This window comes from Pelobates fuscus, chromosome 1, assembly GCF_036172605.1.
Source record: "Pelobates fuscus isolate aPelFus1 chromosome 1, aPelFus1.pri, whole genome shotgun sequence".
Taxonomy (NCBI): domain Eukaryota; kingdom Metazoa; phylum Chordata; class Amphibia; order Anura; family Pelobatidae; genus Pelobates; species Pelobates fuscus.
The window spans coordinates 167389428-167403695 of record NC_086317.1 but is presented as its reverse complement, the minus strand read 5'-3'; the positions used below and the strand labels follow the sequence as shown (position 1 = coordinate 167403695).

Here is a 14268-nt window from a genome sequence, read left to right as displayed (position 1 = left end):
TACTGGAAATTTGATGCTTGAATAAACAGCATGATTTTTATATAATTCGAGTCCTGTGAGTGCACGTCAAACAAGGATTTATATATTTGGAGATCGAAGTTTGCACCTGGGCAACAGACAAAACCGGGAGCAGTGAGTGCAGGACATTACGTTTTTTATATATATATATATATATATATTAATATTAAAATACATTTAGACAGTGTATGTATGTGTAAGTGTATATATAAATATATACATATATATATATATATATAATCTATATATATATATACTGCCTTGTGTAAGTCCGAGTTTTAAAAAGTTTCCTACTGCCAACCTGAACATTGTTCAGATCAAGTACAGCTGGACCACTGCCTTATGCAATACTGGACACTGTAATTTTATTGTATTTTAACTACTTGTATATTTTTAAAACAATGTATCTTTAACCACTCTTTCTTTGTCATTGTAACACACCTGGGTGTGCTTGTTCTTTATTATATGTGTGTATATGTTTGTGTATGCATATATATATATATATATATATATATATATATGTATATGTGTGTGTACATGCTTATTCATACATATATTTTATAGTTTGTCTCGTTCTGCATGCTAAAGCTAGTTGTTCCCTGCCCTACTCATCATTGTTGGTTAGTTAACTTAAATGTTATTTAACTATTTGTTTATCTCTAAAGACTTTCTCTGTTATTTCTGCTCCCCCCCCCCCTTATTTTATTGATACCCAGCCGAATGGTCTTGCTTAACCAATCCTCACCTTCTTGCATCTCCATTCCATAGGTTTATTGCAGGCCTTTTTTGACCCTATCCTCTCTGTCTTCCACAGTCTGTGTTTTAAAAAGTTTCCTACTGCAAACCTGAACATTGCTTGATCTCCATCATTTCTCCACCAAACTGCAAACTCTCCTTTTACCCATCTCAAATTTAACTTGCCCTAACTCTGCAACCTCACTCTACAACTGCACTCTCTCCTCTTAACTCAACATCATGGCACCTCCTACAATTAAATGCAGCAAGTGCCCCCAATTAAAACCCTGGCACAGCAAGCTGACCCGTTACCTCCAAAATGTCCCAGAACTGCTGAACGCTGCTGGAGAAAGTCTCACTTTGCATCTTACTTCCTCCACTATAAATTTATGCTGCGCTCCTACAGCCTGGCTCTTTCCGCTGCAAAAGTAAATTACTTTAACACCCTCATAAGAACATTGTCCCACCAACCGAAACACCTATTTCACACTTCTTTGCTCTTTTACTCCCTCTCCTTCTACCACCTTGTTCGCCACAAACTTTGCATCTCACTTCACTGAGATCTCTACAATCAGAGAAGAGATCTCTAGTTTATCTCCTTCCCCTACCAATAGTACCACTCCCTCCACCATTCTACACTCATTCGCACCTGCTACAGCAGAAGAGGTTTCTGCTCTGCTCCGGTCCTCCCGCCCCACCGCCTGTTCCCTCGATCCTATTCCCTCGTATCTCATCCGCACTTTGTGTCCCTCTCTTGCTCTTCCTCTCACTAAAATTTTCAATCTCTCCCTTTCTTCTGGCACATTTCCCTCACCCTTCAAACATGCAACTGTAACCCTGATTCTGAAAAAGCCCAACCTTGACCTCAACTCCCCATCCAACTACCGCCCTTTATCGCTACTGCCATTTGCCTCCAAGATCCTCAAGAGAGTTGTGCACACCAGATTGACTAACTTTTTCGAATCCAACTCTGCTTGACCCACTTTAGTCTGGACTCTGTCGAAGGTGACCAAAGTATCCAACAATTTAATTGCTGTTAAATCTCGCGGCCATTACTCTATCCTAATTCTTCTTGATCTTTCTGCTGCTTTTGACCCTGTTAATCATTAACAGCTTCTTCGCATTCTCTGCAATTTTAGTCTATGGGATACTGCTCTCTCCTGGTGCTCTTCCTAACTCTCCCTGCGCTCTTTCAGTGTTTCTTTCTCTGACTCTGCCTCTTCCCTCCAACCACTCTCTGTCGGCATCCTTGGTCCCCTACTGTTCTCTATCTATACTGCCTCCCTTGGTAAACTCATCAGCTCCTTTGGCTTCCTTTATCATTTCTATGCAGATGACACGCAAATCTACCTGTCCTCTCCTGATCTCTATCCACCCATCTTGACTCATATCTCTGACTACCTCTCTGCGATTTGCAACTGGATGACTGCTCACTTCCTTAAACTCAACCTGTCCAAAACAGAACTTCTGATCTTTCCTCCCTCAAGTGTTGCTACTCCCGTGTCTGTCTCCCTCCAAGTCACCGGCGCTACCATCATCTCTACCTCACAGGCTCGCTGCCTGAGTGTTCTTTTTGACTCCAACCTGTCCTTCACCCCTCATGTCCAATCTATCGCCAAATCCTGTCGCTTCCATCTCAAAAACATAGCGCGCATCCGCCTCTATTTAACGCCGCATGTGGCTAAGGTGCTGGACCATGCTGTTGTTCTCTCTCGCCTTGACTACTGCAATCCCCTTCTCAGTGGTCTTACGTGTTCTCAGATTGCACTGCTGCGATCTATAATGAATGCGGCGGTGAAACTCATATTCCTGTCCACTCGCACCTCCCACGCCTCCCCGCTCTGTCAGTCCCTGCATTGGCTTCCAGTTAGATATAGGGCTCAATTTAAAATTCTGTTGCTTGCTTACAAGTTCCTACATAATGCTGCTCCAACCTCCAAGTATGTCCCGTCAATGCCCCTACGCTCTGCCAAAGACCTACATCTATCCTCTGTCTGTACTTCCACCTCTGATGCTCGCCTCCAAGATTTATCCAAGATTTCTGTGGAACTCCCTTCCCTTCTCCATATGACTTTCACCCAGTCATTCAAAAAATCATTGAAAACTCACTTCTTCAAGAAAGCATATCTATTAAACAGGTTTTTATCCCCCACCACCATGACTCCTCTCTTGCAACTGTCAAAAATTACCTACTAAGCCCTCAGTGAATACTTTTCTCACAACCTAATTCATACCTCTACTTTTACTCTTAGTGTCACTATAACCCACTCCCTCTAGCATGTAAGCTCATTGAGCAGTGCCCTCCACCCCTCTGTTCCTATACATCCAGTTGTCTGGTTACAATTACATGTCTGTTAGTCCACCCATTGTACAGCGCTACAGAATATGATGGCGCTATATAAATAATAATAATAATAATATGATCTAAGTATATATTATTTAATTTAAACTGTGTTTAAACTTTATTTAACGCAGCAGGGGGACTACCTGTCATTCCAGGCACTTCCCCTGCTGGCACTGCTATGGACGGCTATTCTGTCCATGTGATTGTGAGGTCCTTGCAAGGACCTCGCGATCACATGGCTGGGGGGGGAGGGGGCGGATCAGCCGCAGGGCGACTGCCTGGGATGCCAGGCAAGTCCCCCCCATCGCGATCGCCGGCGTGGGATCGCCAGCGATCAGGTAAGTGAATAGGATGGCGGGGACATGCATATATATATATATATATATATATATATATATATATATATATATATATATATATATATATTTCCACCCTGCTGAATTAAGTTTTTTAGGTTATATTTTCTAAAAAAAGTTCATGGTTTAGACATCAATTATTATCTTAAATTTGACTTTTCATATAATATGTGCATTTTCAGCTGTTTATGCGCCTTTGTATATAACAAGTAAAATTATAATATATTTATAATAATACATTTAACTTGTATGTATAATAATGTTCTATTGTTTCTACTTGTATATATTATGTATTATATAGTTATATTCTGTAACTGTTGCTTTAGCTTTATTTGGTTTTGATTTCTGATAAAACTCATAAAGAATAGTGCTGCATTATAGTGCTGTATTCATGTTTCAAATTACTTTTTAGTAGCATAAATTGCTATTAGTTAGTTACCAAAACCACCCACACCCCTAAAAAACAAAGTATCCATATCTTTGTCCATTTGAAATGTTGGAAGGTATGCCATAAAGTATGTATAGAATCATGGAAGTTGTAGTTCAGCTGGAATGTATCTTTTGTAAAACACGTGTTTTAAAATTTTGTACACACTTTTCCCTTAGTTTCATTACATAGTTACATAGCTGAAAAAAGACATGCATCCATCAAGTTCACATCTCTTTGCTGTTGATCCAAAAACTGGAGCACTTTCCAATTAGGAAAATATTCCTTATTGACTCCAGAATAGCAGTCAGATCTCTTCTTGGATCAAAAAGCTATTACCCCACTAATTAAAAATGATATTCCTGTTTTTGCAAATATTCATCCAATTGCGGATTAAACATCTGTACAGACTCTGATAAAACCTATATTGGCAAGACAAAGTAAGTGGAGGTAGTACTGGAGTATTAATGACCATTTGGTTGATAACATGACACAAAAGTTGAGACAATGTTTATCATGAACACCTTGTTAAGTTCATCCTCCAGCAAGCAGGCATCAAGATGCAGATCTTGAAAGTGATCTTCTTTTACTGTTTTGATAACTTGATACATTTCAGCATAGTCAGCAGTCGTCAGGTGAGAGAAATTCACATGCGGTGGTATAAGATCATAACTTAGTATGTGAGAATTCAAATACCCAAGGATTTTCTCTGCATTACTGTGGGAGAATATAAAACAAGTATTACACTGTGGAAATTCAACACATTTAATTGGTTTTGTAGCTATCCTCTAGATAGAATTAAAAAGCTTTCAAGAAACTCTATAGTTTGTCTAAAATATTATTCAGCAGCTCATGTACATACCTGGCAGCCATGGCAGAACTAATGAATAGAGGAACTTTGGGTGCAAGAAATATTTTCAAAATGTTAAGTAGGTGTGTCTGAATGTTTGTGTTTTGAGTGAGGTGCCCAAAATAGAACCCAGGGCTGCCCTGACAATGGTGCATGTAGTGCTGCGCCGAAACACGCGTCGGGCTGTTGAGTTCGGGTTCTATTTTGGGCACCTCACTTTTGGTCTATTCACTTGTTTGGGATCATGTTGATTTAATCATTTCATTTTTTTCTATTCTATCCTCCTTTGTCTGTCTAGATAGTTTTGAAGAGAGAGAGTCTGTGTTAATCTACCTTTGCCTTACTTGTATAGGCATTAGAATCTTTATTCCCTCTTTTTCTCCATACTTCTAATACCATTTGGTAATTTGTATTTTACTTATATTTTAGTAGCCACTACTAACACATTGATACATTGGATTATTCATACATAGGCCATGTATAATAAAGCCTATTTTTTTAAATTTATTAATCTTTCAGCGTATCAGTGCTACTTGCCACTTTGCTACTGGCTTAGTTGTATTTCAGACATAGGAACTGCCTTATAAGGCTGGTTCAACACACTATCGATAGACTTTTTGTTCTTTGCCTTGCTACATGTTATTTACTTGGCATTTTTATAACATTTAAGTGTTACTGTTACTGCCAGGCAGTACATTGGTTTCACTTTAGGTGAACCAAAGTACTTTTTTCCTTTTTTGATACTTGTACTGCAGTGTGAACTAGAACTATTTCTTGGGCTCCGATACATTTGCCAGCAAATGAGCCTTACTGCAGCCCTGCCTCTATTGTGCGTCAGGAACTCTAGCGCAAGCAGGAAGGGCCCCATGGCAGCAGCAATCTAATTCTTGTGGCAGATGGCAGCAGGTTTGTCTTGGGTTCCAGGTTTAAAGGGGCATTAATATAAAATTGTTCTTATAGTCTTTTTAAACCTTCTGCTAACACTGAGATTCATTGAGTAAACCAGGAATTTTAGATAATTTAAAAGTTAGTGGCTCCATCACTTTCAGGGTCCATAAAGGGTCCAAGAATCTTGGAGATACTATGCCACCTTTATGTGCAGTAGTAAGGGGATAAAACTAATTGTATATGTACACACCAAAGTTCTACTTCACTGGCACCATCTTCATTAGCAAAGGCTCTGAGAATTAAGAAAATGTATAGGCAGAATCTCGCCTTTTGTCAACTTCTGCCTATTGACTTTAGCATAAAACAATTTAGTCCATGAACTGTATCAAGATACCTTTTGATTAAACTGTAATTTTAATGAAATTCCAACATAGCAAACATGTATTTTTTCCAACATTTTCTTGTTTAACAAAATAGTTTAATAAATAACCTCAGTTGTTTAGTTAGAGACATATTTTCGAGGATACTTTGCGTTCGATTAGCTATCTTGAGTAAAATAGATTAGGATATGTCATGGTAAGAATAGGAATTTGCAGGTTAGAAATAAAACCACAATCATGTATTGAATGCGGAACGTTACAGATCGGATTAGATATACTTACTGGACCACACATTTCTCATTCATCACATTGGCTTTAAAACCAAGAACAGCAAACACCACCAGAGTAGCCAGGACAGATGTGAAAAAATTTATGAAAGAGACAAGAGCTGCATCAAACTGGCAGTTGTTATCCTGCTTGTTGAAGCTTGAAAATGCAATGACCCCTCCAAAGCCAAGTCCAAGGGCAAAGAAAACTTGGGTGGCTGCCTCTCTCCACACTTGTGGATCCAACATCTTCTCAACCTAAAGAGGATAATGATGACGGAAGAAAAAAATACATCAAACACATCCTTCTATTTGCAATTGTATTTAGGACTGAACATTTTTTTTACACATGGCCACAAAAAAATGTCCTCTGCCCTTTTCTATGTTTTGCAAACTAAACTTTTTAAACTTTTTATAGTACATATGTGGTTGGAATGACTTTTGCACATGCCTCTAGTCCAGTTTCACACTGTTCTCCCTGCTCTGTATTGTCCTTATAACTTTAAACCATATTGTGTAGACAGCTGTAGACATTGTTCCCTTTACTTTGTGATGCATTCCAGTTTCCCTTGTGGATTTAGGTCCTTGGATATATCCTCCACATCCTAGCAACCAGAGGCGGCTCTAGACTTTATGAGGCCTTAGGCGAAACGCAAACATGAGGCCCCGCTAACAAAAAAAAAGTGTCACATATACACATTGATGCACTGTCTACCTGTGTATGTGCCTGAGAGTGTGTCTGACAGAGAGTATCCTTGTGTGTGTGAATGTATGTCTCTGAACATGTTTGCGTTTTTGTCTGAGACCCTATGTGTATGGGGTAGCTGCTTGAAGTGTGTTGTGTGTATGGGGGGGAGAGGCGGGTGATGGTGAGAGGGGGGTGATGGTGAGAGGGGGGGTGATGGTGAGAGGGGGGGTGATGGTGAGAGGGGGGGTGATGGTGAGAGGGGGGTGATGGTGAGAGGGGGGGTGATGGTGAGAGGGGGGTGATGGTGAGAGGGGGGGTGATGGTGAGAGGGAGAGGGGGGGCGTGGTGAGAGGGAGAGGGGGGGTGATGGTGAGAGGGAGAGGGGGGGTGATGGTGAGAGGGAGAGGGGGGGTGATGGTGAGAGGGAGAGGGGGGTGATGGTGAGAGGGAGAGGGGGGTGATGGTGAGAGGGAGAGGGGGGGTGATGGTGAGAGAGAGAGGGGGGTGATGGTGAGAGGGAGAGGGGGGTGATGGTGAGAGTGAAAGGGGGGTGAGGATGAGAGGGAGAGGGGGGTGAGGATGAGAGGGAGAGGGGGGGTGATGGTGAGAGGGAGAGGGGGGGTGATGGTGAGAGGGAGCGGGGGGTCGATGGTGAGAGGGAGCGGGGGGTCGATGGTGAGAGGGAGCGGGGGGTCGATGGTGAGAGGGAGCGGGGGGTCGATGGTGAGAGGGAGCGGGGGGTCGATGGTGAGAGGGAGCGGGGGGTCGATGGTGAGAGGGAGCGGGGGGTCGATGGTGAGAGGGAGCGGGGGGTCGATGGTGAGATGGAGCGGGGGGTTGATGTGAGAGTGAGAGGAGGGATAATGTGAGAGTGAGAGGGGGATAATGTGAGAGTGAGAGGGGGGTGAGGCTGAGGGTGGTGGGAGGGTTATGCTGAGGGTGGTGGGGGGGTGATGCTGAGGGTGGTGGTGGGGGTGATGCTGAGGGTGGTGGGGGGGTGATGCTGAGGGTGGTGGGGGGGTGATGCTGAGGGTGGTGATGCTGAGGGTGGTGGGGGTGGTGAGGCTGAGGGTGGTGGGGGGAGGTGATGCTGAGGGTGGTGAGGGGTGTGATGCTGAGGGTGGTGAGGGGTGTGATGCTGAGGGTGGTGAGGGGTGTGATGCTGAGGGTGGTGAGGGGTGTGATGCTGAGGGTGGTGAGGGATGTGATGCTGAGGGTGGTGGGGGGTGATGCTGAGGGTGGTGGGGGTGATGCTGAGGGTAGTGGGTGGTGAGGGATGATGCTGAGGGTGGTGAGGGGGTGAGACTGAGGGTGGTGGGGGTGATGGTGAGGGTGGTGGGGGGTGGTGAGGCTGAGGGTGGTGGGGGTGAGGCTGAGGGTGGTGGGGTGATGGTGAGGGTGGTGGGGGTGAGGCTGAGGGTGGTGGGGGGAGGTGATGCTGAGGGTGGTGGGGGGAGGAGATGCTGAGGGTGGTGGGGGGAGGTGATGCTGAGGGTGGTGGGTGGTGAGGGGTGATGCTGAGGGTGGTGGGTGGTTAGGGGTGATGCTGAGGGTGGTGGGTGGTTAGGGGTGATGCTGAGGGTGGTGAGGGGGTGATGGAGGGGGTGATGGTGAGGGTGGTGGGGGTGGTGAGGGTGGTGGGGGGTGGTGAGGGTGGTGGGGGGTGAGGCTGAGGGGGGTGGGGGGTGAGGCTGAGGGGGGTGATGCTGAGGGGGGTGGGGGGTGATGCTGAGGGGGGCTGGGGATGAGGCTGAGGGTGGTGATGGTGAGGGTGGTGGGGGGTGGTGAGGCTGAGGGTGGTGGGGGGTGATGGTGAGGGTGGTGGGGGGTGAGGCTGAGGGTGGTGGGGGTGAGGCTGAGGGTGGTGGGGGGTGAGGCTGAGGGTGGTGGGGGCTAGGGGTAGTGAGGCTGAGGGTGGTGGGGGGGTGATGGTGAGGGTGAGGCATGATGGTGAGGGTGGTGGGGGGGTGATGCTGAGGGTGGTGGGGGGAGGTGATGCTGAGGGTGGTGGGGGGAGGTGATGCTGAGGGTGGTGGGGGGGGGTGATGCTGAGGGGGTGGGGGGGGTGATGGTGAGGGGGGTGATGCTGAAGGTGGTGGGGGTGATGGTGAGGCTGAGGGTGGTGGGGGGTGAGGCTGAGGGTGGTGGGGGGAGGTGATGCTGAGGGTGGTGGGGGTGATGCTGAGGGTGGTGGGGGGTGATGCTGAGGGTGGTGTGGGGTGATGCTGAGGGTGGTGGGGGGATGGTGAGGCTGGGGGTGAGGCTGAGTGTGGTGATGGTGACTGGGGGGTGAGGCTGAGTGTTGTGGGGGGTGATGGTGAGCCTACCTTGATTTCCCTGGTGGTCCAGTGGGCTCCCTGGTGGTCCGGTGGCCACGCAGACCGTGTAGTCTCGCGAGATTTCAGAGCGTTGCCGTGGTAACCCGCGGCAACGCTCTGATTGGCCAATTCTCGCGAGTCACATGGTCTGCAGCTCTGCACACTGCGGAGCTGCAGACCAGTGTCTGCGATGGTGGCCGGGCAGCCAGGAGGGGCCTCGCACCCGGCGGCATACCGGGCAAGCCGCCGGGCCCCCTCCTGGTGTCAGGTCCTCGGTCACGGACTGAGGACCTGACACACACTGCCCACAGGCGGTTTAGGCGGCCGCGAGGCCCCAGCCAGCGCGAGGCCTTAGGCGGACGCCTAAACCGCCTAATTAGAGATCCGCCTCTGCTAGCAACATCCCTCAGTGACAGCACGTGTAGCTTGCGATGCACACGATGTCACCATTACCATGTGACTCCACATGACAACAGCGCAATGGTGGCAGAACACTGTAGATGATCTCTTATGGACTTTGTTTTTTGGGGGGAGATGCTGACAGGGTTGGGTTTACCCTCCTTGCTGCACCAAGTACAGTTTCCTCACTGTACCCTCCGCTATAGATATATATATATATATATATATATATATATATATATATATATACACACATTTGACAAGAAGCACTTGTCTGCTACTTAGCCTCTTAATTTCTATGGAAACAGTAGTAGATCTCCGGTTGTATTTACGTAGTTTTAAGAGATGCTAAGGAACAGATGATTGTTATTACGTCCAGATATGTAAAACCATACAATTCAAAGAAGGGGCAATTTATATAACAATGACTGTATATTACCCCACAACACACAATTAATTTGCAGGCCGATATGTGTGCTTTATGTCAGCTGCACGTAAGGTTTTTTTCCTGTGAATTTTTATTGATTTCCTTTAACTGCTGCATGCAGTACCTATTATCTAGCTCTTTGTAGCAGTTTTCAGAAAGAAAACAAACCATGCCACTGTTTTTGTGATTCTAACAATGAACATAAAATGTTTACAGGAGTTCCACAACAAGGCAGAACTTTGTAAGTCTGTAAGGACAGATCTTGACTTAAAAGTGGGTTACAAGAAATTAAGGGTGACAACATCCTTTGCACAAGGTGTAAATCTTATTCAATGAATGCCATGAATCAATAAATAAGAGGAATTAATAAAACCAACAACTTACTTTTGGTGTCAACATGTGAAGAATGCCATCCACAGATCCACGTAAGAGCAAGCCACGGACAAGGAAACATATCAATACCACATATGGGAAGAGAGAACTGAAGTACATCACCTGGGGCAGATCACAGATATTTATGAGTATTTGCTCTGCAGACAACACTACCAGTATCATGGCATAATATGATTAACACTGAACAATAACACTTGGCCCACACACTTTCTTTAAAGTTTAGTTCTAAAAATATTTTTTTTGCTTTTTGTTTTTTCTTCAAATTAAACAAAGCACATGTATCAGATCCAAGATATGTAACAGGGTTGATGTTCCAGGAGGGATAAGCCAAATGGCAAGTGATTTAGGTCAACTAGAAAAATGGTCAGAGTTGTGGCAACTGACATTTAATGTGGATAAGGTAAAAACCCAAGGGCAGAGTACAGAATATTTAATAGAGTCCTAACCTCAACATCTGAGGAAAGGGATTTAGGGGTGATTATTTCTGATGACTTAAAAGGTAGGCAGACAATGTAATAGAGCAGCAGGAAATGCTAGCAGAATGCTTGGTTGTATAGGGAGAGGTATTAGCAGTAGAAAGTGACATGTGCTCATGCCATTGTACAGAACACTGGTGAGACCTCACTTGGAGTACTGTACACAGTACTGGAGACCATATCTTCAGAAGGATATTGATACCTTAGAGAGAGTTCAAAGAAGGGCTACTAAACTGGTTCATGGATTGCAGGATAAAACTTACCAGGAAAGGTTAAAGGATCTTAACATGTATAGCTTGGAGGAAAGACGAGACAGGGGGGATATGATAGAAACATTTAAATACATAAAGGGAATCAACACAGTAAAGGAGGAGACTATATTTAAAAGAAGAAAAACTACCACAACAATAGGATATAGTCTTAAATTAGAGGGACAAAGGTTTAAAAATAATATCAGGAAGTATTACTTTACTGAGAGGGTAGTGGATGCATGGAATAGCCTTCCAGCTGGAGTGGTAGAGGTTAACACAGTAAAGGAGTTTAAGCATGCGTGGGATAGGCATAAAGCTATCCTAACTATAAGATAAGGCCAGGGACTAATGAAAGTATTTAGAAAACTGGGCAGACTAGATGGGCCGAATGGTTCTTATCTGCCGTCACATTCTATGTTTCTATGTTTTGCCTTCTATTTGATTTTACGTCCTATTGTTTTGTAATCTGCTAGACAGCCACTGGAGGGAGCTATTATTGACAGTTTTTTTTTTTTTTAGCAAGTTGTATGTATCTACAGTTGCACACCATTGATCAGGGAAATATGAGTTTTTTAACCAAATTGTCAGGTATCCACCTCTAGCCATCATTGGTTATCCACTTGATGCAATGCAGTGCGCAATTCTCGTAGAATTTGACACACTGTTTATCATCATGAAAATGACATAGAGCGCATCAAATATTACTCAGAATGTCTTCAAACTAACCAACATAGTAACAATGATGCTGAGCTTCATTCCAGTTTCAAGATTAATATTGTACACTTTACTCATACTTCCTTATATAGCTAAAATGACACAAACATGGCGTCAATCCAGAATCGCTCTTCCAGAACATCCTGAAACCATTCTGGTCATGTCAGACGCTAGCCCTATATAACTGAGTCCTCCAGAAAGCCTGTTCCTTGTCGTGGGCTTTTATAGCCCAAGAGTGCATTCTGTATTGTACACCGAACATTGTACAGCTCTCCAGTCCTGACTTTAGCTTGCTTGCTTGGCATTGTCTCTATTCTGTTCTCATTAGACCTTTCCCTGTTCCTTGACTATTTGATTTCTCTATATTACAGACCACCTTTAATGACTGAGAATACATACGGTCCTTTGTGCTGTTCTGTATATGCGTGTTAGGACACTATAACTTTAGTACCTAAAGACTTAAATCATTATTCCTGACCCTTTTGACTACACATTGTATATTTTTGCATTTGATGTTCTCCAATGTTCACACCTTGGAATTGGTTCCTTTTGTCTTGTTCAGTTAATTTTAATGGAATGATCAGATGACTTCCAACTCTTGCATGTTACTTACTAATGTGTGAATTGTAGGGAATGTAATGTGAATTTAAAAATGTAGTTAAACTGAAAAATAGATGACTTGGATAATTATTTGTATATGATATAAAAGAATATATATCATATACAAATACTAATATTATATATAAAATTGTTTGCCATATACATATACACACACAGCCACTACAGTGGAGCCATCCAGCCACAGGAGGTAAATGATTGTCCTAAAACAAGTCGTTTAATAGAATATTTCCAACAACTGGTCTTGACAATCAGTTTGGCTTTCTCTTTTGGCCAGAACAATAATGAAGTGCAGTTTGGTTGTGGTGGTAATGCAGTAGATATTGACTGACTGACATTCAATGATAACACTTTTCTATCTAAGTATATAGTTCTGTGAATGGAACCTTACATCATTATTATTATTATTACTGGTATTTATATAGCGCCAGCATATTCCATAGCGCTTTACAATATTATCAAAGGGGGGAGATTTAACAATGAATAAGAAAGTTACAAAAACTTACAGGAACAAAAGATTAAAGAGGGCCCCGCTCAAGCGAGCTTAAAGTCTATAGGAGTTTGGTTGTGGTGGTATTGTCATAAATATTAGGTATGATTTCATAACCGGCAGCCATTTTATAATCAGCAGCCATTTAAGTCAACTGGCATTTCATAAGCATTAGCCATTTTAAATATGATTCTATTTGTCTAGTGTATTGCTAAAAAGCTGTTATTTATTTAAAATAGCTTTTAGAAAGACAGAATAAAATATTAAGTATTATTTATTTGTTAATTAAGGTGTACTGTTGCATCTACAAACAGATGTTCTCTAAAAGGGGAGTATATGTCCAGCAAGATACTTTGAGGAGGTAACAGAAATATATAGTCTGCAAGATGATCAAATATGTTATAAAACAATGTCTACAATTAAACGAAAGGTGTACAATTATATTTTTAGAAAGTAGTGATCTGCCATCTTATCAAGTGATGTCTAGCTTTGGCCATGACCTGTCTACCTTGTGATCATTAACTAATTTTTCTGTCAATGATCCAAAATATTTGCTGAATTGCTGACTCTGTGTAATATGACGTAGTGCTAAATAATCATCTGCTATTTTTTCATAAAAACCCTGACTGAAGCCAATAAACTTTGAAATATGATTTTAGACATCCTGGTCTTGGTCTTTGCCTGTTTGTCATGTCCCCTATCTGTCTATATGCCATTTTCTGCAGTGTAGTTTTCCCAGTGTTCCCAGGTCCTGGAAAAAGCTTTGGTGGAGCCTCATACTCGGGCTGTGAGTATGTCCATGAGGTGGCATTCTTTGATCTTGTTAATCACTGTGGACATTGGGGGGGGGGAGGGGGGGTGTCTGGTCATAGCCAGACTTGGGCCAGGGCCCTTCTAGCTGCTAGGGTTATTTTATTAAGCAGTTGTTGGTCCGGTCAAGGCCAGTTGTCTAAGGGTTTGGCCAGCAGGAATGTCCATGGGTTTAGCTCTACCGGTCTGTCTAGGATTTGGGATAGTAGTGTTTGAATTTTCATCCAGAAAAGTCTAATTTTAGGGCAATACCACCACATGTGGGGGTATGTCGCTTTTTCTCTGCGGTTTCGCCAGCAGAGGTCGGTAGGTGTCTTTTTCATGTGGTATAATTGAACCGGGGTAGTATACCACTGGAACATCATTTTGTATGACTGTTCCTGCATTGTGACGCAAATGGAAGTTTTAGCGTTGGCCTCC

The 14268-nt window shown here is 43.5% G+C and overlaps 1 protein-coding gene across 3 annotated transcripts in view; it reads right to left on the bottom strand.

The window, feature by feature from the left end:
* SLC6A17 (solute carrier family 6 member 17) overlaps positions 1–14268 on the bottom strand; it is a 116736-nt gene that overhangs the window by 10739 nt on the left and 91729 nt on the right. For all 3 annotated transcript variants that reach the window (XR_010090772.1, XM_063451982.1, XM_063451993.1), the window contains exons 6-8: positions 10481–10591; positions 6281–6522; positions 4405–4597 (exon numbers count right to left, since the gene is read on the bottom strand). Coding sequence is in view for 2 of the 3 variants with exons in the window: in XM_063451982.1 (XP_063308052.1) it covers positions 4405–4597; positions 6281–6522; positions 10481–10591 (546 nt within the window). In the remaining variant the exon portion in view is untranslated. The remainder of the gene's footprint in view (positions 1–4404; positions 4598–6280; positions 6523–10480; positions 10592–14268) is intronic.